The sequence below is a fragment of the Rutilus rutilus genome (genome assembly GCF_951802725.1).
Source record: "Rutilus rutilus genome assembly, chromosome: 4".
Taxonomy (NCBI): Eukaryota; Metazoa; Chordata; class Actinopteri; order Cypriniformes; family Leuciscidae; genus Rutilus; species Rutilus rutilus.
The window spans coordinates 32,729,938-32,756,883 of NC_140212.1; the positions used below are offsets into that span (position 1 = coordinate 32,729,938).

The window sequence follows — 26,946 nt, forward strand, 5'->3', positions numbered from 1 at the left end:
CAGCTTAAAAGTTTTTGGTACATATCCTAATGACAAAGATGAATTAATGATATTAAGAAGAGGATCTATGACCTCTGGAAGCGTCTCTTTCAGTAGCTTAGTCGGAATAGGGTCTAACATACATGTTGTCGATTTAGAAGATTTAACGAGTTTAACAAATTCTTCCTCTTCTATAGCAATGAATGAATCAAATTTTTCCTTAGGGACACAACAATGCACTGCCTGATGTGATACTGTAGTAGACGGTTGCATAGTTATAATTTTCTTCCTGATATTATCAGTCTTGTAAGTGAAAAAGTTCATAAAGCAGATGCTCTTTTTAAAGATATCTATCAATGTAAGCAAATATCATTTGGGAATTACTTGTCTTTCGAATATCTGGGTATTGTGTTAAAAGGTGCTCCACGCATTTTACTTTTCATTATTTACAGGCCTCCAAAATACTCTCCAGCCTTTGCTGAGGACTTTACAGAACTGTTATCAACAATTACCTCAGAGTTTGACTGTTTTGCCATTACTGGAGATTTTAACATCCATATAGATAATGGAGAAAACAATATGGCAAAAGAAATCAAAACTGTTTTAAAAACTTTTGATCTGACTCAGCATGTACATGGACCCACACACAATCGTGGACACACTTTAGATTTACTTATCAGTAAGGGTCTAAACATTTCATCGATTGTTATTAAGGATGTAGCACTGTCTGATCATTTCTGTATTTTCTTTGATATATTGATCTCTCCTGCCACTGAAGCTAGATCTGTGTCTGTCAAGAAGAGATGCTTAAATGAGAACACTAGTGTCCTATTTATGAAGGCTATATCCTTAACACCAAGCATATCTGCAGACTCTGTTGATTTTCTCCTTGATTCTTTTAACTCAAAAGTTAAAGGTGTAATTGATGATATTGCTCCTGTTAAAGTCAGGAAGAAGAGTGGCAGACAAAAGGCACCTTGGAGAAACTCAACAGCAGTGCAAAATATGAAAAGACAATGCAGAAAAGCAGAGCGCATGTGGCGGAAGACAAAACTTGTAGTCCATTATAACATCTACAAAGACAGCCTTCATGCTTTCAATATGGAACTAGGCAAAGCTAGACAGACTTTCTTCTCAAATATTATAAACAGCAATTTAAACAACACACGCACTCTTTTTGCTACTGTAGAGAGACTGACAAACCCCCCAAGCCAGATTCCCAGTGAAATGCTCTCAGACAGCAAGTGCAGTGAGTTTGCTTCTTTCTTCTCTGAGAAAATCAATAATATCAGAAAGGTGATCAGCACATCCTTGACTTGCGCTGGGGTCAGACAGATCAAACCACCTGAGAAAGTAGTTACTATGTCTGATTTCAAAGAAATTGATGGCAAAATTTTGGAAGCAACCGTACAGCACCTTAAAACATCAACCTGCGCTCTTGACACACTTCCCACATCGTTTTTCAAAAGTGTGTTAAACAGTTTAGAAGCAGATCTTCTAGAAGTGGTAAATGCTTCACTTCTCTCTGGGAGTTTTCCAAACTCCCTGAAAACTGCAGTTGTCAAGCACCTCCTGAAAAAGAGCAATCTGGATAAGACCATATTAAGCAACTATAGACCGATCTCAAAGCTTCCTTTCATAGGTAAGATCATTGAAAAAGTTGTCTTCAATCAGCTGAACAAATTCTTATGCTCGAATGGATACTTTGACAATTTTCAATCTGGTTTCCGACCGCACCACAGCAAAGAGACAGCGCTCATAAAGATAATAAACGATATTCGCTTAAATACTGATTCAGGCAAATTATCAGTGCTGGTACTACTCGACCTCAGTGCTGCATTTGACACTGTCGATCACAACATACTTCTGGACAGGCTGGAAAACTGGGTGGGGCTTTCTGGGATAGTCCTAAAATGGTTCAGGTCATACTTAGATGGGAGAGGTTATTATGTGAGTATAGGAGACCATAAGTCTGAGTGGACATCCATGACATGCGGAGTCCCTCAAGGCTCAATTCTTGCACCACTCATGTTCAACCTGTATATGCTCCCAATGAGCCAAATAATGAGAAAGAACCAAATTGCTTACCACAGCTATGCAGACGACACACAGCTCTACTTAGCCCTATCGCCTAACGATTACAGCCCCATTGACTCCCTGTGCCAATGCATTGATGAAGTTAACAGTTGGATGTGTCAAAACTTTCTTCAGTTAAACAAAGACAAAACTGAAGTCATTGCGTTTGGAAACAAAGATGAAGTTCTCAAGGTGAACGCATACCTTCACTCTAGGGGTCAAACAACTAAACATCAAGTCAGGAATCTTGGTGTGACACTAGAGTCAGACCTTAGTTTCAGTAGTCATGTCAGAGCAATAACTAAATCAGCATACTATCATCTGAAAAATATAGCAAGAATAAGATGCTTTGTTTCCAGACAAGACTTAGAGAAACTTGTTCATGCTTTCATCACCAGCAGGGTGGATTACTGTAATGGACTCCTCACTGGCCTTCCCAAAAAGACCATAAGACAGTTGCAGCTCATACAGAACGCTGCCGCCAGGATTCTGAGCAGAACCAGAAAATATGAACATATCACACCAGTCCTCAGGTCTTTACACTGGCTCCCAGTTAAATTTAGGATTGATTTTAAAGTATTATTACTGGTATATAAATCATTCAATGGCCTAGGACCTCAATACATTGCAGATATGCTCACTGAATATAAACCCAACAGATCACTCAGATCATTAGGATCATATCAGCTTGAAATACCAAGGGTTCACTCTAAGCATGGCGAGTCCGCTTTTAGCTATTATGCCAGCCGCAGCTGGAACCAGCTTCCAGAGGAGATCAGACGTGCTCCTACTGTAGTCACATTCAAATCCAGACTCAAAACACATCTGTTTAACTATGCATTTACTGAATGAGCACTGTGCCAATGTTCGTCCGACTGTTTGTACTGTATTTTATTTTGTATTCTTCTAAACTGTTTTAATTATTCTTATTTCTTTTTATTATTTTAATTTCTTCTATGTAAAGCACTTTGAATTGCCATTGTGTATGAAATGTGCTATATAAATAAACTTGCCTTGCCTATATATATATATATATATATATATATATATATATATATACCTAAACAATTATTACATTTAAATATGCGTACAGTTCTGGTTTATTTTAAACCACTGCTTTACCTTAAATGTAAAGGACTTTATTTCAAGTATTGCCTTAAACAAATTTGGCAACAGGTTCCAGAGTTTGGAGCCCTCAACAGAAAAGGCTCTTTGCCCTTGTGTAGTTCTACAAAAATTAATCCTACAATTCCCACCTGCCGAACTCCTAGTGATTCTACTTGTATCATCCTGTCTCTTTATCAATTTACATAGAACAGATGGTGCCTTATTGTGCAAACATTTAAAAATCAATTTTATATATGACAGATTTTTAAAATTTGTAAAGCTTAGCATATTACATTTTTTTTAAAACATTGCAGTGATGCCATTGATTTGACTTTTTATCCATTATTTTTAGAGCTTGATTATACAACATTTCAATTTTTTTAATTAAGGAATCACTTGTTTGAGTCCAAACTGTAATACTGTATGAAATGCGGGACAAGATCATTGCATGCATAAAAAGATGTGCTGCCTCAATTGAGATATATTTTCTAATAAGTCTGAAACCATTTAGATTAATCCTTACCATTTTTTAGAGCTTTTTTATATGTTTATCAAATTTAAGTTGTGAATCTAAAACAATACCTAAAAAAGAAATAGAGGAGGTAGATGAGTTTAATTTATTATTTACTCAAATTATTACTTTAACTTTTGATAGGTCTAACATATTTGTAACGGCTTTGCAGCCTTGGCTAAGTGAAGTTTACACAAGACCAGATAATGATCTGAGATGTCTTCGCTCTGCTGCAGAATTTCAACGACATCAACATTGATTCCATGAGATAATATTAAATCTAGAGTATTATTACAATGAGTAGGTCCTGACACATGTTGTCTAACTCCAATAGAGTTAAGAATGTCTTTAAATGCCAATCCCAATGCATCTTTTTCGTTATCTACATGTATATTAAAATCACCAACAATTAGGACTTTATCAAATAATTTGCTGACTTTCTATCAGAGTTAGTACTGGCTGCAGATAAAGTCTGTATGGTGGCCTGTATACAGTAGCCAGCACAAATCTCAAACGTGATTTATCATTTACACTATATTATTATATTAAGCACCAACACTTCAAAATAATTATATTTGAAACTAGACTTCTTAGTAATTCTAAAAATATTACCATAAATTACAGCAACACCTCCCACTTTGCCTTTCAGACGAGGTTCATGTTTATAACAGTAATCTTACGGGGTGGTCTCATTTAAAGTAATGTAATCGTTTGGTTTTAGCCAGGTTTCTGTCAAACACTGCACATCTAGATTATAGTCTGTAATCATATAATTAACAATAAGTGCTTCTGAAGTAAGGGATCTAATATTCAGCAACCCAAGCTTTATCATTTGCTCATTTGTATTATAACTGTTTTTTTATTTGTTTAACATCAATTAAATTGTTACCTTTAGATGGGTTTGGAAGTTTTTTGTATGTCCTAATTCGGGGAACAGACACGGTCTCTATGATGATATCTAGGTGATTAGGCTGTACAACCACACCCTGATTTGAAGTATGTGCAGAATAGTGAGGGTATATGTATGTATATGCATTTCTATGGATAGAAGTGTGTATTTGCGTGCATGTATAGGCATATATGCATATGGGTATATTCAGATATGTACGTAAGCATAGGGATGTATACGAGTATGTATGATTTGCGTATTTGTTTATATGTTCTTATGTAGATGCATGAATGGAAGTTATTTAGTATATTTACCATTTTAATATTTTAGTCCATATTACCATAATAACTTGTTTTAAATATATTGAATGTTTTTGCTTGGACTAGGGGTTGAGTGGCATTGTTTTTGGTTATTGAGTGTGTATGTGGGTATTGGAGGTATTTTTGAATTTATGTTAAGTAGGTCGTTGTATGGTATTTTGTAATTAACCCCCTGGGGTCGGCGGTCGCGCCAGCGATACCAGCTCGCTTTTTTCTTATCAGTGCAAAAGAGACTTCAGTGCATCATTCGATCCTGTTAAGTGTCTGTTTTTATTGTGAGTATACACAAAAAAATAAAGTGTTGTGCTTTTTGCCAAATAAAGAAAAATAAACATAATGTGAGTTCTGCCTTCTCTCTGTCAGTGAAGTCCATTCTGAAACGCGTCCGAAAATGAACTGTAAGTCAGCGAATACTCAGTCAAACAGGCAAACAGGCATAAAGCTTGAATTCTCTTCTTTTAAATGAAGTAATTTATATAAAAAACAAATATTCTCAGTTTATGTAATATGTATGAAAAGAGAGAGATGTCAGTCGATCTAATTACAGCTCATTACAACTGATTATCTGCTAATGTGACCACGCCCACAGAGAGCGTGCACTATTCAAAAGCAAATGATCTGAGACAATCCATGCAAACGTGTCAACGCCCACATCAGCTGGATAAAACACACCGTCTCGTGTACTTAACGACGCTGTGAGGAATTCATAGTCTTAATAATAATCCTGGAAAATGTATCTCAAGTGCTGGTAGTTTAATTTCGATGAGCAATGGATCCAGCTGAAGAATAAGTAAGTTCTTTATTCTCAAGTGCTTTGTTCTAATCGCAATATGGAATAGTGTCTGTAAACGCAAAAAGACTGTTTAAATATGAATCGCGTTTCTGTGTGTGAATGAATGAACAGCTTTTACCAAACTATATTACTATACTGAGATGAGTAAAAATCTACTGAAATATTTTGAAATAAAATGTCTCTGTATAAGCAACGTATTAAACTGTAAATTAACATTTAGATGCCCTAATATATCATAAAAACGATATTTTACAGACAAAATATGAAAGACAACATTTCGTTGACTAGTTTTGTAAAGATTATAAAGTTTTTACTGTAGGAGTCATAACCTGCAATTTTCACTTTTCCACGAGAATCAATGTATGTTATGATTGCCTAACGATTATACACTGGCCGGTAAGCCGATATTTAAAAGTGAAGCGTTTGTTTACCCCAGGGTTTGTAAAATAGCCCATGTGCACGCGCACTCAAATACGAGATTTTAATTTCTGCCCCGACTTGACGTCATGATGGGGCAGGATATACCATATATGGACACCGCAGACATATGCTGCAGGAAGCCCGCCCTGCCCCTCTCCACCTCATATTCATTCGAGAAAGATGCAGAAACAAAGTGCACACGTGAGTTGCTCTGTGGTTGACTGCCAGAAACAACATGTAAATGTGTTTTCTCTACCAAAAACGGACCAAACTATCAGGGACCAGTGGATGAAATTCATTTTTAATGACGCTGTCCCAACAACACTTTCAACTGGCTTATCGTTAGGTGTCTGCGTTAAACAACATATCATTGTATTGATTTTTTTATAGAATAGATAAGGATAGATAAATAAAACAAACAGTCAAGTAATAATAAACATAAAGAAAAACATCACATTACATGTCTGTAGAAGAAAAATATTGAATGTCTAAAAAAATCACAACGTGAAACAAGGCAAAAACACCACATGATAGCACATGTTGATCTCAATAACCACTGTAAGCTGATAAAAAAAGTAGACTACATCTCCGTTAATGTAATCTACATTAAATAAAAGGTAAACCTATGTGGGAGAAAAATAGCAACAAATGTTTTAGCTCGTTACTGATGTTAATGTATGTCTCAGTCAAAATGATTGTCTTTGCCATTTAGGCTACGTTCACACTGCAGGGCTTAATGCTCAATTCCGATTTTTTGAAAAAATCAGATTTTTTTGCAAGGCCATTCACATTTCCAATTAAATGCGACCTTTTGTGATCTCCTGTGTGAACGTGAAATGACCCAGAAGTGACCCGCATGCGCAGAAGAGTACTCAACGGTCAACGACGTCACTTGTTGTTTGCAGAAGTAGCTAAACTTCAACTAGCTGTGATTCACTCACACACACACACACACACACGAAACACACGAGCGCGCGCAGCGACCGTTACACAAGAGCCAGACAGCAGCCGCTGACCTATCTAATATCAGCACAAACAAGTTAACATAACGTTAGTCATTGGATATATAATGATGGTGGCCATGGGCTTTTTTTTTTTTTTTTTTTTTACGGGCTCGTCGAGGTCGACCCGTTCGGCAGATTTACCTCAGCTCGACGAATATGCAGTCCGTTTTCAAACCGACGACTACTTCAACGCAGAATTATGACGTTTGTCGCGTATCAATGATGTGCGGGTCGGATACATGCGACCTGGCCGTTCAGACTGAAGTCGCATTTGAAAAGATCGGATACGTATCGGATTTGGGACCACATACCCAAGTGGCCTGGGTCGCATTTGAAAAGATTGGATCTGTGTCGTTCAGACTGTCATGAAAAGATCAGATACAGGTCGCATAGGGGCAAAAAAATCGGAATTGGGTCGTTTCAGCCTGCAGTGTGAACGTAGCCTTAGAGACATCTTGATGTAGACGTCCTTCCATCGACTCTACATCTTCCCTTTTCAGCTCTGGTTCAGAGTCTGGCTCAAACATATACGGTTGAATTCCGTAGGTCGCGGCCAGGTCGGCTTCATTGACAACTTGCGCCATGATGTCAGTTTGTAATGATGCTGAAGTTACCTGCGGTGTCAACCCCCCTCCTTCCTGCCACCAATCAACGCGCCCCTCATTTGCATTATTAAAATGACCGTCCACGACAGCCAAAATATCGCATCAGATCTCGCGAGACAATAATGCCTTCAGAAATAAGGGTCAGAGGAGCTCTGTGTTTATAATGCTCCTCGAAGTGAAACTAAACCAGCACTTCTGAGGTCAATTTTCCAGGATTATTATTGATAGTATTATTCCTCACAGCGTTGCGAGACGACGTAAAGTACATGAATCGGATTAAACTTGATGTGTTTTATCCAGCTGATGTGGGCATATACAAGTTTGCATGGATTGCCTCAGATCATTTGCGTTTGAATAGCGCGCACTCTCCGTGGGCGCGTTCACATTAGCAGATAATGAACTGAAATGAGAACGACTGACATCTCTCTTTTTCATACAGATTATGTAAACAGAGAATATTTGTTTTTCCTTTTGAATTAGATAATTTAATAGTAGACACTTAAATGATTATAAAGATATATTACTCATGCCTGGGTGAATAGTATTCGCTGAGTTTTGTTTAAGTTTAGAGACGTGTTCCAGAAAAAAAGTTCACAGAGACGGAGAGGCAGAAAGCACACCCTATTTATTTTCTTTATTTTACAAAAGCACAATGTTTTGTTTTGCTTCTAAGTGGACATAAAAAAGTAGACATTTTACAGTTTATTTTTTCATATTTCTCAAGTCTGTATGACCATAAATGACGGAGTATTTTAAGTCTATTTTGCTGCTATGTGAAAGAAAAAAAAAAAAGAAAAAAAATCGAGCAAAACACGCAGCACGTTTGCCGACCCCAAAGGGTTAACTGCCGCTGTTCTTCTTGGCCCTGTTCTAGGAACTAGCCACCAGGGTGGTTCCCCGAAAACTAATGGTTCCCTTAGGAAAATATTCTGGTTGCATTCGCACCGCCAGTAGGAACTCTGAAGTGACGTAAGCCACACTTGTTGTTGTGACTTTTATTTTGACAGCACGGCGGACCTTTATTTTGATGGCACTGAGAAAGCTAGAGCTAAGCACACAGTGCTCGCAGTCTCCGTGGTCATTAGTTTATGATCTGTCTAACAGTTCTGTCTAATATGTTATTAGATAAAACTGTTATACATCGAAAAGTAGACCATAATGAAAAGGTATTAGCGTTTGCCATGTGGTTGATGTCCAGTGTTGCTAGCTGAGCAGCTGCGTTGGATTTTCTATCCCATCTATCCCTGTTTTCCATGTCCGTAGAGTTAGTTTGTGGAATAAATATATACGTTAGAATCTGTTTACAACGCTTTTTTTTTAAATGACGGGTGCTGGTGTTTTGCGTGCATTCGGCCAATCAGCGAACAATAACGTCACTGGTAGTTCCTATAGTGCTGAATTAGACCCGACTGTTCTTAGAACTAAAATTATTCCTAGTTCTTGTGGTGCGAATGCGCCAAAATCCGGGTACTTCTGGTGCGAAAGCCCCTATTGTTGCTTGATGTTACATTTTCTCTTGTTTCCATGTACAGGCAGTGATTGTTATTTACCCCATTTATCTTCTGAATGAGCTCCAACAGTGGCAGATGTCTTTATATTACCTTCAGCCTGACCTGTGTGTGTGAGAGAAAGATAGAGAGGAGGATCACTCACTGGGAAATATAAATCACATGAAAACATCAGCAAAGTAAAGAGGAAAGATTTAAGGCCATTGCACACTGAGTCCGAAATATTCGTATGCGTTTTTTCGTGTTCGTCAGCCTTAAAATTCGTCACGCACAGAAACCTTGCACACTGAGTCCGATGCGTATTTATTAAACCTTTGCTGAAAGAAATGTAAATACAAAAGTCAAGCAGTGAGGATGACTGCCCTCTTTCTTCTTAAAAAGAGAAAAAGAAAGAGGAAATATTGGGTCCATCCAATCCTGAGATTGCGCCGAGAGGAAGGAGAGTTTCACCTCCTTATCAAGGAGTTGCGAAATTATCCCGAGTGATTCAAAATTCGACACAATACTGTATACACTTTCATACACCCTTTGTTTCGAAATCAATGCCTACCATCCTGTTTCCCAAGCTGTTCAGCAATGATCTGCCACAATCTGTCTTTATATTCAGTGTCTTTGTAATCCGCATTTTGTTTTTCATACAGTACTTTGTGCTGCGACTGCGAGACGAAGTGTATCAACTTGTCAGACTCCATTCTGGATTTTGTCGTTCGCTTGTACGGTGGCTCTGAATTGTCAAAAAAACTCTTTTTTTATTTTTTTTATTACGGACGAAAGTTTCGTAGACAGTGTGCAAGCATGATTGACATAACGTGAGGTCGAATTTTTTTTGAACGTGCGGAAATTTTGGATGCGAATTTCGGACTCAGTGTGCAATGGCCTTAAGTCAAACATCATACTGGTAATCAGTCGATCATATTACAGTCACAGCGAATTAAACATTACCTTGCTTGTGTTTGTTCTCCAGCTGCTCAGCCAGTTCATTCTGGTTCATCTTTCTCAGGATCTCCACTGTGATCTTCACAGCTTCTTCTGGTCCAAAACACTCCACCGTCTTATCCACAGTTTTTAACCTATCTGCATTCTCCATTACATAATTTGATATACTCTCATGTTTTTTTAAGCGCCACTGAAACTCCTTTAGATCAGCTTCTACCAAATCCTTTAGTGTGTTCAGAAGCTGCTCTTCAACAGATGCCATCGTCTTTCACCGATTCACAGCTATCTCTTTCCAGAAAAGGGTGGTGCTTTTACAGCTTGTGCCTCGGATACTCTGCCAGCAACAAATAAAACACGAAACATTTATTTTTTGCATGTTTAAATAGCCTTGCCAGTTTAAAGTTCTGATATATAGTGAGGAAAATAAGTATTTGAACACCCTGCTATTTTGCAAGTTCTCCCACTTCGAAATCATGGAGGGATCTGAAATTGTCATCGTAGGTGCATGTCCACTGTGAGAGACATAATCTAAAAAAAAAAATCCAGAAATCACAATGTATGATTTTTTAACTATTTATTTGTATGATACAGCTGCAAATAAGTATTTGAACACCTGAGAAAATCAATGTTAATATTTGGTACAGTAGCCTTTGTTTTCAATTACAGAGGTCAAACGTTTCCTGTAGTTTTTCACCAGGTTTGCACACACTGCAGGAGGGATTTTGGCCCACTCCTCCACACAGATCTTCTCTAGATCAGTCAGGTTTCTGGGCTGTCGCTGAGAAACACGGAGTTTGAGCTCCCTCCAACGATTCTCTATTGGGTTTAGGTCTGGAGACTGGCTAGGCCACGCCAGAACCTTGATATTCTTCTTACAGAGCCACTCCTTGGTTATCCTGGCTGTGTGCTTCGGGTCATTGTCATGTTGGAAGACCCAGCCTCGACCCATCTTCAATGGTCTAACTGAGGGAAGGAGGTTGTTCCCCAAAATCTCACAATACATGGCCCCGGTCATCCTCTCCTTAATACAGTGCAGTCGCCCTGTCCCATGTGCAGAAAAACACCCCCAAAGCATGATGCTACCACCCCCATGCTTCACAGTAGGGATGATGTTCTTGGGATAGTACTCATCATTCTTCTTCCTCCAAACACGTTTAGTGGAATTATGACCAAAAAGTTCTATTTTGGTCTCATCTGACCACATGACTTTCTCCCATAACTCCTCTGGATCATCCAAATGGTCATTGGCAAACTTAAGACGGGCCTTGACGTGCTGGTTTAAGCAGGGGAACCTTCCATGCCATGCATGATTTCAAACCATGACGTCTTAGTGTATTTACCAACAGTAACCTTGGAAACGGTGGTCCCAACTCTTTTCAGGTCATTGACCAGCTCCTCCCGTGTAGTTCTGGGCTGATTTCTCACCTTTCTTAGGATCATTGAGACCCCACGAGGTGAGATCTTGCATGGAGCCCCAGTCCGAGGGAGATTGACAGTCATGTTTAGCTTCTTCCATTTTCTAATGATTGTTCCAACAGTGGACCTTTTTTCACCAAGCTGCTTGGCAATTTCCCCGTAGCCCTTTCCAGCCTTGTGGAGGTGTACAATTTTGTCTCTAGTGTCTTTGGACAGCTCTTTGGTCTTGGCCATGTTAGTAGTTGGATTCTTACTGATTGTATGGGGTGGACAGGTGTCTTTATGCAGCTAACGACCTCAAACAGGTGCATCTAATTTAGGATAATAAATGGAGTGGAGGTGGACATTTTAAAGGCAGACTAACAGGTCTTTGAGGGTCAGAATTCTAGCTGATAGACAGGTGTTCAAATACGTATTTGCAACTGTATCATACAAATAAATAGTTAAAAAAGCATATATTGTGATTTCTGGATTTTCTTTTTTAGATTATGTCTCTCACAGTGGACATGCACCTACGATGACAATTTCAGACCCCTCCATGATTTCCAAGTGGGAGAACTTGCAAAATAGCAGGGTGTTCAAACACTTATTTTCCTCACTGTATGGTTTTCTGAGTGTAAAACACAAAGCGTGTGCACAGAAAGCATGCTTTTTGCATCAACTGTCAAATACAAACAGTTCATATAAACACAGTCGGTTATATCTTTGAACATAATCAGCTGGGAAAGAAATTGGATGTATATCAGTATATTAAATCTGTGAAATGTTGTCTCTTGGACATGGCGGCAATACTAATGCAACTCAACCAGACCTCGTCCCTGTATGCCTTGGGCCGGAATTACTTGAGGAATGAGGAATATTGTGAAAGAAATGTTATTTTGCTTGCTTTTAAGGTAATGCCATATATGCTGGAATATAAAGACACTTGAATGCTATGTGATTGAAAAGTACTTGAAATACTTAAAATGATATTGATGAATGGTATAAAAATATTTGACTTATTTTGTTTATGATGTAGAGCAAAAGGTGTGAAATGTAAATGAATTAACTTCATGTTTGTAACTAACTACAAAGGTTAACGAGAGGGCGGACAGGTGTGAAGAGAAATTGTGTAAAAACAAGCAGCGCAGATAAGACTAAAATGTTAAAGGGGAGAAGCGCTAGAAGAAGACAACAGAATAGGCGACAGCGAAAGGACATCCGACTTATTAAACATGATTTACAGAGACTGATACCCCTACAACAGGAAGATTGGATCATACAGGACATAGAGGAGTTGATGAATGCAATAAGATTGGAATTCCCCGAAAAGAAGTATAAAAAGACTGAGGAGTAAAGCACCCCTCAAATGCTGCCTGTATTAAGCGTGAAGGACACCTGATACCAGTAGCGGCTCCTGGCCATAAATTTAGGTAGGGCAGATTCTGGGTCTTAGTGCTAGTTTAAGCTAAACATTATGTAAGCTTTATATTCTTTATATTCTAATCGCTGAACACATCAGAGACACACTTTTGGCAGAATTGTAATGTCCTTGCATTATTCAGCCTGAGGGTGGCACTCTAATGATGATTGACATAGCCTACTTTAGTACACACGTCAAACGCATAGAATGCAATCTTAGAATTGCCTTAATGCATTTATTGCATCACCCAACTAACAATTTTTGGTTCCCAGAACAGATATCCTAGCATTCTTTACGTAAAAAGAATGTTTCCTGTTGGTTTGGAGAACGTTCCCCTTCCCCTAACCCAGTGGTTCTCAAGGTGTGGGAGGTGCACGGATACTGCAGGGTGGGCGTGGGAGATAAGCAGAAAAAAAAAAAAAGTGCGTTCAAGTGCGTGAATATTGGGTAGCACTCTGCTTTTATAAAGAGACATTTCGTAAAACTTCAAATAATAGCCCGGGCTTTTATTTTCCCAAATCGCCGCCAGACACACCAGACGAGGAGCGCATCGCCACGTCTTTAAAAGTGTACATTGTCTCAAATCGTTGTTAATGTATATACTGACTTCACCCTGTGCTGCCATATACATTCAGTTTTACATTCATTTACAGAAATCAGCTGCTTGAATGAAAACTGCTGATGTTATCGGATTTTCAGGTGATATTCTCAATTCATTCAGTTAACGGACGCTCTGAGGTAAAGTGAATTCAGACTGCAGACTAAGCAACGATTGTATTTCATTATACAGTACAATCATAACATAGTACAGACATGATCTTAATTCCATAATATCCTTAAACATAAAGGTAACACTTTACGGTAAGGGTACATGAATTATCATGAATTCATGTATAAATTCATGCATGAAATATGCATTCATTCATGCATTAATATCTCATGAATCATCAGGAACTAACATGAGTTCAACGTTTTTCATTCATGACTTCATGGATGAACAACAGCTTAATTAAAACATTAACTAAGATGAGTACATCATCATGAATTATGATTTATTACGCATGATCATGATGTTTTCTTTGTTCACACAAAAAATTGGTCTTTACCACCCATTGTGGATAAAGCTATGGTTATGGTACATGAATCATCATGAATTCATGCATAAAAAAGTATTAATTCATGCATGCAAGACTACTCTTCCAATTATTAAAGGAATGTACAAAAATCCACATTATCTAATGCATGCATACAGGCTAGAACAGTATATCAATTAATGTGAGAACTTTTTTTCTGAATTATGATCTGAGTTTCCAAGCATGTTCATGTCTTCTCATAGCCTGCAGGTAAATGGACAGAGCCCAAAATTGGCCAATCACAGCACATATTATACGAATTATGTTGGCGTTCAAATACTAGTCATCATTAACTAAGCATTATTTATCAATGACTTCATCATGTGTGTGGCCCCTCAACTAAAGTGGTGACTTGGTGCTTTGAAACACTGATGAACAATGTGTTTTCATTATGATCTGAGTTATCCATCATGTTCATGTCTTCTTCATAGCCTGCAGGTGAATGGACAGACCCCAAAATTGGCCAATCACAGCACATAACATACGAATTCTGTTGGCATTCAAATACAGTAGTCATCATTAACTAAGCATTATTTATCTATGACTTCCTCATGTGTGTGGCCCCTCAACTAAAGTGGTGACTTGGTGCTTTGAAACACTGATGAACAATGTGGCATAACTGTGAAATGACATGAATATGAACATGAAAGTTCAAGTCTTTGCAAACAATGTACTGTGGACACAAATGGACTTTGATCTTAACTGTACTGCTTTATTCTTAAACGGTATAAACCAGTTAAAAACCATAAAGCTGTTTAAAAAATGTTTCACAAACAGCTTGATCTCTTTTTGGGTAAAGAGTCACCTTTTAATGTATGCTACTGATGTGACTCCTCCATATCATGAAATTGTAAAACAGCTTTATGGTTTTGTAAAGAGTTTTCAGATATACAGGCACTTCAAATAAAGTTCATGGTGTATGTACTGAATTCCTTCTCAGCTCTTTCCAGCTGTTGATTTAACTGGTTTATACCGTTCAGAATAAAGCAGTAAAGTTACATAACATTATTACGATTTTACAGCTAAAACATGTACGTTAAACTATTTACGAATATTTCATATTATAAAGATATCTGTATAATTTCCCTTTTACCATTTTATAGATTATAAATATAAGATCCCTTAAACCTACTCCCACACCAAAACATACCCAATTTTATAGACAATATTAAAAGGATAAAACATAATGGACAGATATGTGTAGGGAAATGGCAGTTTTACTAATGTAGCATTAAAAGATGGTTTGAGCAACTAATCCTACCCCTACCCCTAAACCTAACCATTTCTTAAAACTACGTAACTACAATTATAAATTAAAACAACAGACAGACAATCACAATCATTTATTTATTGAGAAAATGTCAAAACCGGTACCAAAAGTCGTTCACGTGACGATGTGTCGCAGTCCTTTCTGGTAGTAACGTTATATAATAGTTTTGTATGAGGTAACGTTACAGAGCAGAATTTAAATTATTAATCCATGAAAATGTTAATCCGGTTCGGTTTGCTGTTCGCTCTGTGAAGGCGCGCGCGCTTCTCCATTTCAAATGTAGTACACAACTTAAAAACGGCACGTTGCAATCTGTGACGAAGCATGCGAGAGCCAATGAGCGTTTGATATCACTGCCGTAAAACATGTCGTAACGCTTCAGGCACAATTTTTGAATTTGAATTCACCACGAGCGCGGGATTTGACGTTGGTCTCTGAGAGAAATAGAGATGAAGATCACTGGATGAAGGGCTGCATTTGGATCTGTTTCTTGCAAACAACGTATGGATTATAAAGATTTGATCACATTAAGCTAATAAAATTGATTTCTTTTGTGAATTTATGTTGTGTTTTAGTGTATTATGAGTCAAAATGTTAATGCCACGATTTGAATAGGCATTTGTTAAATAGGAATACGCCCAAATTTGTACGTCGTTGTTTGTATAAGTTGTTTATAAGTAAATAAATTACGTTTTTGTGCTGTCCACTGTCAGTATTATACGTTTCTGTGTGTATAAAACGTAAATAAATGTACGTATGGTAGAACTACACTTTGCGTAAAAATACACACGTATTCTCATGAGATCACGTTGCAAGTTAAGATCAAAGTCCATTTGTGTCCACAGTACATTGTTTGCAAAGGCTTGAACTTTCATGTTCATATTCATGTCATTTCACAGTTATGCCACATTGTTCATCAGTGTTTCAAAGCACCAAGTCACCACTTTAGTTGAGGGGCCACACACATGAGGAAGTCATAGATAAATAATGCTTAGTTAATGATGACTACTGTATTTGAATGCCAACAGAATTCGTATGTTATGTGCTGTGATTGGCCAATTTTGGGGTCTGTCCATTTACCTGCAGGCTATGAAGAAGACATGAACATGATGGATAACTCAGTTCATAATGAAAACACATTGTTCATCAGTGTTTCAAAGCACCAAGTCACCACTTTAGTTGAGGGGCCACACACATGATGAAGTCACTGATAAATAATGCTTAGTTAATGATGACTAGTATTTGAACGCCAACAGAATTTGTATGTTATGTGCTGTGATTGGCCAATTTTGGGCTCTGTCCATTTACCTGCAGGCTATGAGAAGACATGAACATGCTTGGAAACTCAGATCATAATTCAGAAAAAAAGTTCTCACATTAATTGATATACTGTTCTTGCCTATATGCAAGCATTAGATAATGTGGATTTTTGTACATTCCTTTAATAATTCGAAGAGTAGTCTTGCATGCATGAATTAATACTTTTTTATGCATGAATTCATGATGATTCATGTACCATGACCATAGCTTTATCCACAATGGGTGGTAAAGACCAATTTTTTTGTGTGAACAAAGAAAACATCATGATCATGTGTAATAAATCATAATTCATGATGATGTACTCATCTTAGTTAATGTTTTAATTAAGGTGTTGTTCATCCATGAAGTCATGAATGAAAAACGTTGAACTCGTGTTAGTTCCTGATGATTCATGAGATATTAATGCATGAATGAATGCATATTTCATGCATGAATTCATGATAATTCATGTACCCTTACCGTAAAGTGTTACCAACATAACTATATTGCTGGCCATAAACTGACAAAGTGCGCGTCTGGTTTGCGATACCTCGAGTTGTCAGAGTAGTGCGGCGCTGCGCTTCTCGTACGGTGTGCGAGTGCTACCCCCTTTAGATTATTGGCAGCATAAAAAAATGAAACGATATGACAGCCATGGGCTGAACAATACAAGTTACCGGTAATATCCATCGAGCCTTTGAACTAGTTGCCAGAAACACATCAACAAGAAAGAATGAAAGAATCTACCCTGTAAAACAACTGCAATCATGTGATACAAAAGGACCCTATATTCATTACTATCATCATCACCGCGATCCTCAACTACAAGTTCATTGGCGAATTCCTCCTCCTTGTCGCTCTCCTTCACTTCTCCCTCTCCGGCCTCTGCTAACTCTGCCTGCCTTGCTTGCGCTAACAGCTCCCGCCCAGATGCGCAGGGCTCTCTTGCGTGCGCAATCTGCTCCATAGAACTGGCTTAAACAGACGATCTGACGGGTTTTAGAAGATTAAATACAACCCGAAACTAAAAAACAGACCGGGCCTCTATTTGAGACTGGCCTTTATTTATCCAAACCTGTAGCCACACCAGGCGTGTAAAAGAGACAGGCGTCTATTTGGGACTCGGCTATTATTTGAAATTTTACGGTACACTGAAACGTTGACTTATCACCGTTGGAACAAGCCCAACATAGAAGTTGCTCACCATAGAAAAGCACCTCTTTAGCGGACCGAATCACTAGGGCTGGGTACCGAGTTCGATACTTTTTAGGTACCGACCGAATTGCCTCGATTCTATCGAGTATCGAAAAATGACTTGTTGTTCGGTACCAGATTTCGATACCTAAGCGGTTAACTCGTCAGTGAGCCAATAAGCAATAAAAACAATAGTTTACGTGGTTACGCCCAGAGACGTGGCTCACGTGAAGTGTGTAAGCATCCCAACGCCCATAGATGCACGTGAAGAGTGTAAGCTTCCCAACCCCCTAAAGATGTGGAAAAGTCAATCAAAAGTGTGGCTACATTTCTCCAGGCTTGATGCCAACAGCGCGTGATACAGTATTTGCAGTAAAATAATTGCTGCAAAGACCGGTACCACGAATATGATGAAGCACTTGACAGTGCACGGAGTAAACATAAGAGCAGAAAGTTGCTCCGTCTTTGACTGCAAGAAGACCGACCCTGTGCAGTCATCCCGTCCTCCTGCTACAGAGCCTTCATGTTAACCACACGAGTCCTCCTCCAAAACTACTGATGAAGGCAGCGCTACGAGTGGGACTCTGACAGGTAATATTAGCATTTAACAAACAAAATCGGCTAACTTACTTGTAGTGGTACATGCTTATGTACTATTTAAGTCAACGTTTCTGTGCATGGTGACTTATGCTGTCTTCAGGTGCTCTCAGAATTATCGTAAATACTAGTTTTCAAGTTAACATTTGAATGCAATGAGCTCGTAATCACAACTTCAGAAGTGGGAAGTATGATATTTCTCATAGCACGTGAAGGCAGAAGTCCTAATAACTGCGTTTCTGAAGTTCGAATGAGATAAGAAAACTACAAATTTGACTTGCTTTACGTCAAGCGTTACAATAGTCATTATTTAGTTTTTCTTCGTTTCTGATGTCGCAATACATCATGCTTTCATGAAATCATGCAACATATGTCACGGGGTGACAAACAGCTCCAGATCTGTATGAGTGTTTGTCGTCATGACAACTAAATGGCAGATTGGCGACAGGTGTGGGGACTTCACTCTGAGCGTCTGGTTGAGGCCACTCCCGCTTTTAGAGAGGATAAAACACACGAGGAGGAGAAGGCTGGGTGTTGGTGGTTTCTCTCTCGTGGGGAATTGGGTATGGGCACTGCAGTTGAGGGGTTGTCTTGAAGGAAGAGGAGCGTTGTTTGAGAGGACGCGAGGACGGCCCAGAGGAATGAAACGCGCTGACTGAGCTGGAGAAGAGAGAGATGAGTAGTTAACAAACTGAATCTCATAATTGCATTGTGTTCTCCACTAAATTGGGTATTGGATTGAAGTGTTTGGAGCATGTGTACACCCTTCACCGAGTGAAATACTGATTCTTTGTCGATCTCTCACCTCCTCTCCCCGATTGGAGTTCAGCGAAGCGAAGTCCGTCTGTGACCGCGAGGAAAAATCTCTCGAGTGTTCTGTCCGCCCCTGGCGATCATCAGTGCGGTAGACCAGGACTTGCGGGTGAGTGCTGGCCTTATGCGCACTAGAAGAGTGAAGTTGCAGTGTTTAAATTGACGTTTCCCCTCACGATTGCATGCTTAGAGTTGGATTGCAGTGTGTGTGTGTGGAAGAATATCTTTATTGCTGTGCAACCGCCCATGCGTCCTGGGGGTCTCCTATCTACCGTGAGAGCTGAGTGAGATTGCTTACATCTACGTGCGGTGTCTAGAAAGAAGAACCTCTGCGAGACAACATCACCCCATTTGAGAACTGTGTATTGCTGTTGAAGTTGATTCTGTCTGTCCTAGAGAAGCCCCGCTCTGCTCTGTCTGTGACTTTGAGTCTGCTGCAGCCCTGAAGCCCAACTGCACGGTGTGAAGTTATCTGTCCCCTGCAACCCACGTGAGAGCTGTGTATTGTTGTTGAAGTTGATTCTGTCTGTTCTAGAGAAAGCTCTGCTCTGTCTGTGACTTGGAGTCTGCTGCGGCCCTGAAGCCCAACTGCACGGTGTGAAGTTATCTGTCCCCTGCAACCCACGTGAGAGCTGTGTATTGTTGTTGAAGTTGATTCTGTCTGTTCTAGAGAAAGCTCTGCTCTGTCTGTGACTTGGAGTCTGCTGCAGCCCTGAAGTCCAACTGCATGGTGTGAAGTTATCTGTCCCCTGCAATACACGTGAGAACTGTATACTGCTGTGTGAAGTCTTAATTTCGTCTGCCTTAGAGAAAGCTCTGCTCTGTCTGTGACTTTGAGTCTGCTGCGGCCCTGAAGCCCAACTGCACGGTGTGAAGTTATCTGTCCCCTGCAACCCACGTGAGAGCTGTGCATTGCTGTTGAAGTTGATTCTGTCTGTTCTAGAGAAAGCTCTGCTCTGTCTGTGACCTTGAGTCTGCTGCAGCCTTGAAGCCTACCTGCATGGTGTGAAGTTATCCGTCTCTTGCAACCCATGTGAGAACTATATATTGCTGTTGAAGCCGATTCTGTCACCTGTGACACTCGCCTGTCTAACGCTCTCCCACTGTGAGTCTGGTACCAGTTGGTGAGGAAGTGAGCCGTGATCCCTCTACTCACCTGTGATACTCACCTGTCTACTGCTCTCCCACTGCGAGTCTGGCACCAGTCTGGAAAGGAAGTGTACTTTGAACCCTCTACTCACCTGTGATACTCACCTGTCTACTGCTCTCCCACTGTGAGTCTGGCACCAGTCTGCGGAGGAAGTGAGCCGTGATTTCTCTACTCACCTGTGATACTCACCTGTCTACTGCTCTCCCACTGTGAGTCTGGCACCAGTCTGTGGAGGAAGTGAGCCGTGATCTCTCTACTCACCTGTGATATCTACCTGTCTAATGCTCTCCCACGGTGAGTCTGGCACCAGTTTGTGAGGAAGTGAGCCGTGATCCCTCTACTCACCTGTGATATCCACCTGTCTAACGCTCTCCCACTGTGAGTCTGGCACCAGTTTGTGAGGAAGTGAGCCGTGATCCCTCTACTCACCTGTGACACTTACCTGTCGAACGCCCTTCCACTGTAAGTCTGACACTCACCTGTGAAGGAAGTGATCCCCGTTCTCTCTACTCACTTCTGATACGCACCTGTCCAACGCTTTCCCACTGGGAGTCTGACACCAGTCCGTGAAGGAAGTGAGCCTCGATATCCTTACTCACCTGTGATACTCACCTGAGATTCTCGCCGGTCCATACCCGCGGCGGTGCTGTTCCGGGTTCCTGGGAAGAAGAAGACAAGGAATTTTAGATTAGGATTTCTTAATTGCTTTTTAATAGAAAATAAAGTTGCCATTCCTTTTACTCCTGCCTCTTGCCTCCTCCTTGATACGCTCCTCTGGGTGACAGTGGTTTAGGGGTGGGCGCAGTCTGGCTTGACCCACCCCGACCTGTGACACATACTCTACCTTGTCTGTGGACATCGTTCATTCAAAGCCGGTGCTAGATAAACAGCGAGCGTGCGTGCGACGGTAGGCTGCGGACGGCGAAATTATTTACGACAGCGGTAATGGACAATTCCGCTTCCAACCTGTAGGGGGACCGAAGAGGAAACATTCCTTAGTGTTGCTTTAAAAAGTCTTAAATTAGATCTGTAAAATTTAAGGCCATAAATAGTCTTATTTTAACATATGAAAGGTCTTAAATTTTCGATGGCAATCTGACTTAGTTTTAATTTGGAAAACATTTAGAACTATCTAATTAGCTTACTTTATTTATTCTTTCTTTTTGGATTTGCTTGTTCAAGTGACATTTCGCGTCACATTCGCGGTAGGATTACATCTGTCTCCTGCACGCCAAATAAACAAAGTTGTCAATATTGTTTGTTTTCCCTTTATTTCGCCAACGAGAATTTCAAAATGAAACCGTAGCAGAGTCTCAATGCAACAGACAACGGTGATTTTTTTTTTTTTTTTGACTGAAATCCACGTTTTGAACGAATCAATTTAATGATTCAATGAACAATCACTTGCTTCTTTCCCGAATGAATCAGCCATTTGAACAAATCGGTTGAATGAATGACTCAAAATGAATGAATGAAAGAAATATGAAATCAGTTCATATTTAAATCTTAAATAAAAAAAATCTCATAGCTATATTTATGCAATTGTAAATGCAGTGTAAATATATTAATGCCAGTTCTGATGCCGCTTCTGTGTCTCTGCGCTGCAAAGATGGATTTTGATTTAATTAGACTGGTAACAGTGGTATTGTGTTAGTATTCTAATAGAATTGAATTTGAATGTTAGAATTTGACATAAAAGGTGATGCATACATCTACAAATGTCCATTTATGGGTGAAAATGCCCCGGAAATCAATTTAAAGTGGCAAATATTACCCCTTAATAAAAAATAAAAAAAAATCTGTCACTGCTGTGAACTGACCACTGCATAGAATATGAAAAATATGAATATCTCCATGAGTCTGTTGTCAACAACAAGCCTAACCCATGGCACCAAGCACAAAAACACAATCAGTAAAATATTATCTAATTATTATCAACAAATCTTTGAAAATAGAGACATTTTTGTCAATATTGCACACCCCTAATGCACGGTATTAATTTTGATTTCTTCGGGTCTTAAAAAAAGTCTTCAGAAACAACAAGAAGCTGAGCTCGTAAGGCACTGTCAAAAGCGGTTATATATTGCCACTTTTATATATTGTTCATCCAAAGCTTCACTGAAATATTTTAATGTTTTTGATTATTTAAATTAAAAGTTACGTTCTGTTCTGTTATTCTCTCTTACTGTTATATGATTCAATGACATTACAAAGTGAAACTATTGCAGGTGTTTTTCATTGCACAGTTCTTAATTTAAAAAAATATTTACGTTATTATAATTTTTTGTGAAATTATTTGGTAGTCAGAGGTGCGTGTGTGTGGTTGGGGCGAGATTTGTTTAGGGCGCGACCAAAAAAGTTTGAGAACCACTACCCTAACCTAACCAGTACATTCTCAGAATGTTCCCAGTACATTCCCCTAACCTCTTCACTCTGATATCATTTACCCAGCAGTACGTCAGTAATCATCCAGCACTGCCACATCCCATATAATATAACCGGCATAGAAGACAGATGAATGGACAACAAAGCCTACAACAAATCATGTCTTGTTTTTATCTGTTGTTTAATCAATAGAGATTATCCAAACACATAAATCATTATATGGAGGATGAAATAAGATTCAATTTGTCCATTAAAATGTAAGATTTCTTAGAGCTTGTACCACAATATCCCAGATTGTACATATTTTTTCAGCACCAAATAAGAACTTTCTTAGGCTTCACTTTTGACTATTCTTGTGAAAGGCTGGATTTGTGTAACTTCCCATTGTGTTGTAAGCACATCATGGACATACCTAGACAAAACAAGAAGTAGTTCTTGCACACACTGACACTTCTCAACCAAACCAGCACAAAAAAAGAAGTTGTTGAAGATACGCACACACATTTGCTTACACATTTCTTTCTTGTTTCTATATTTCTTGAAATGCCATATATGGTTAGCTTGATATTCAAGTACTATGATTGGATGGACTGGATATCCTGGATGATTTTGCCTTATCTTGTGTATTACTATGACTGTTCTTCCTTATTAAACTTGAGAATGTTATGGTACTGCATTGTGTCTGCCTGATGACTGAGAACACTGAGGGTACAGATAATCTACCAAAATTTGAATTCTGACACAACTTCAACACAATCTTGTGAAATGTTCTGAAATGTATTCACAGACATTAAAAATGAATAAACAATTATTTGACTTAAACTAGGATAATTTAATTTCTTACCACTGAATTGAGCAGTTTAGTGGGACATACTTCCTTTTCGTCAGTAAAGAAAAAATCAGTTTACATGTTTTATTCAATTAGACGTGTCAAATCTCTCTGAAATCAATATTTAGTAATAAGTAATTATTTAATAAATATATTAGTTTGTCACTCAACTAAATGACCATTCATTTTTAAATTAGGCGAGTCCACGCGGCTTTCTGTGGAAGACTAGAGAAAGCATGTGCAGATCAGAGGCACACAGCCAAGAAACCTAGCATTGGGGATGTGATGCTTTTTCCTGTTGTGCTGAACTTGTATCGAACCATGACCCCAAAAACGATGTACGTACCAAACCATGACTTCTGTGTGCTACATTCCTAGTAGTTAAATATGCATTTATTTTATTACTCTTATGTATGTTATGCCCATTTTTTGAGTATGAAATGTGTTTCACTAGTTCGCCTGGCCGTTCAGCCTTAAAGGTTAATAGTAAACTAACTTGCTTGGCTTGCTGTCCTTGGAGGAGGCTCGAGTTAAAGGTACAATATGCAATAATTTTTTGCCGCTAGAGGGCGCTACATTCCAAACAACAACAACGGCGTAGCTTGATGACGATGTGAAGGAGTGTGGAATGATGGGAACTGTCGTTTTAAACTCCACCGTGGATGTAAATCAGTCAGACGGGAATCGAAAAAGTCGATTATTATTTTATAATGACATGCTTTTTGTGGCGAGACCGCTTATAAGCCGCGCGCTGGAACGAGAGAGAGACTGGAGAGAAAATTGGACGCAGAGAAAGAAAACCGGTGGATCCGAGCTCTCATTTTTGAACTGTTTTGTGCCGTCGCGGTTGCCACGGTGAATGCGCGTTGTGTGCGACTTTTGTTTGTTTTGTTTTATTTTAATAAAGTACGAGTCCCAGTCACGCCGACCCCTGTCTTCTTCCTTCCTGACTCTTGAACCTCATCACACTTTTATTTCATTAAAATGAATTAACCGCAAGAAAAGTAAGGTTTAATACTAAATTGGTTATCATAGATGTTACTGTATGTCGAATTCATTGTTGTGATAACGCGGCGCAGTTTTACGTGTTCTAAACAATTGTTGTAAAAGTACATTTGAACATACCCACATCATTTGCCAAAATACTGATTAATCTTTATGTATAACACATGCTATATTTATTTACATGGCCATAAACACCAGACGTGATAAACAATGTCAATAAACTAAACACAAACCTAAAGCAATAATACTTCCCTTACATAAACATAACTATTACTGAATGCTACATTTGGAAAATATAAAATTAAGCATGCTTTGTCGACAGAACCAGCTGCAATCGGTAAAGAATAATTGTGTTCCATAACGACTGCAAGAAACAAGCTAACGTGTTGCTTGATAGACGCTACAACTACAACTTCTGCAATTGTCCAGGACTCCACGCAGTACGAGCGGAAACCGAGGGTAACGCGGATGTGACGCAATTGACTGGCGACTCCCAGCTCCCCCCTGCTCTAACGCCCCGTTTCCTTGGTTAAAATCGCAATTTTCTTACGATTTAAAAATAGTTGGAAACATTTGGGATATTCTAAGTAATTAACTTAACAAAATATATAACACTGTGCAATTTAACTCGAGGGGTTTAAAGGTACAATATGTAAGAATTTTGAATTAAAATATCCCATAATCAAGGCCAGAGTAAACTATTTAAATTCTGATAAACTATTTCTCAATTAAATAAATACTGCTTTAGCTTCAGAGGTTTTCAGCATGTGTGGAACCCCAGATTATGTCAGTCAATCATAAATCATTGTAATTCAGCCCTACTTTTCCCATCTCACATTTCACTGATCTGCATTCAAAAGTGAACAAATTGTATGTAATGGAAGCTTTATTTTTGCAATTGATGTTTTCTATATTTGAAAATTCATGAAAACAACTAAAGAAACATGAAACGCTCACCTCAACAATATTTGTAGATCTTTCTTTTTTCTCTTCTGAACTATCGAGTTCAACAGCAGATAATTTCTTTCACTTCTTGTGAAGGAACTGAAACTGCTTTTTAGGAAGAGACATACGTGTCAGAAGAATAAAGTCAGATGTCAGCAAACACACTCAATCTGATCTGGTTTATTATTCAGAAAGTTGTATTCTCAGTAAACTGATCTTTTTTTGTATTTTGCTAATACGTGTTGAACATTTTAATATTTTGTTAATACGTTTTGAACATTTTAATGTGTATTACGTGCATCAGTCTATGTTTACGAAACGAAACGAGTAGAAAAAAACTGCCTTCATTCAAATTTTAAAAAAATACAAATAATAAAAGGTAATTAATAGATGAATAAGGCATTATTTTATGTTTTTAGATTATGTGATAGAAAAAAGGATAATCAGCTTGAATATAGTTTATTACATAGGAAACACCCCTTTCCTTTGATTGATCATCCAAAGATGAACCCATGCCGTCATCAGTTGTTCCTCAGTTCTGTGCATCAGAATCAGTCATCCACTGTTACATAATTCTACAGATTAAAGTGCATTTGCAGCTACATATAAGGGATGTGTCCAAAGCCAAATACTATATTTGTAAATATATGGATAACTTAAATATGAAATATAGCTGTGAGCAGCAATTAACAGGTCCTGAGTTGTTTGCCCTGGATTACCTGTTTGTTTAATTTAAGTAGTGCTTGCATGTGGATTTTCTCTCCGCTTCGTCCTTGCCTCATGGTTACAGGAAATATTCAAAATCTATATATAAACATAATTCACCTTCTGTTGCTGGTTTTGAAAGAAGAGATGTATGAGCTGCAGATGATGGTCCATGTCATCTTCCAAAACTGTAATTACTTACTGATCTTAAAATTAATTGAGAGAACTGAGCCCTTTAAAACAGCCAGTTGCTTTGTAGAACATCCACCGTCCTTGAAGTGGGTGAAGTTTGGGGAACTCAAAGTGTAACATGAAAAGCTGAACAAAAGATTTACAACAGGTAATGGTAAGAACTGCAATATTGCATACAAATATACTAAATCATCAGCCATTTTGTAACGGTCACCAGCTGGAGTGCCCTTGAGAACCACCAGAGGGCACTCCACACCAGACTCTCATGTTCACTCACAGACTACATCTCCCATCATTCTCTGCCTGGACTCATCAGCACTCATTATCACATTCACCTGTATCTCATCTTCTTGTTTAATTCACCCCATATAAGCCTGGTTCACCCCACTCACTGTGAAGTTTTGTATGTTGGTGCACTGCATTTCCGAGTGTTTTTCCCTGGTTTCATGTCTCTTGGTTTTTG

General features: G+C 38.8%; 1 protein-coding gene across 3 annotated transcripts in view; it reads right to left on the reverse strand.

Annotated features, from left to right (window-relative positions):
- Window positions 1-25,732, reverse strand: part of LOC311289695 (NLR family CARD domain-containing protein 3-like) — an 80,517-nt gene extending 54,785 nt beyond the window's left edge. For 2 of the 3 annotated variants that reach the window (XM_084407919.1, XM_084407917.1), the window contains exons 1-3: window positions 25,599-25,732; window positions 10,155-10,482; window positions 9,255-9,317 (exon numbers count right to left, since the gene is read on the reverse strand). In XM_084407919.1, coding sequence (XP_084264045.1) covers window positions 9,255-9,317; window positions 10,155-10,410 — 319 coding nt within the window. In that variant the 5' untranslated portion in view covers window positions 10,411-10,482; window positions 25,599-25,732. Of the gene's footprint in view, window positions 1-9,254; window positions 9,318-10,154; window positions 10,483-21,266; window positions 21,767-25,598 lie in introns of those variants that run through there. The other variant, XM_084407918.1, reaches the window with a different exon arrangement.
- Window positions 25,733-26,946: the final 1,214 nt, after the last annotated feature.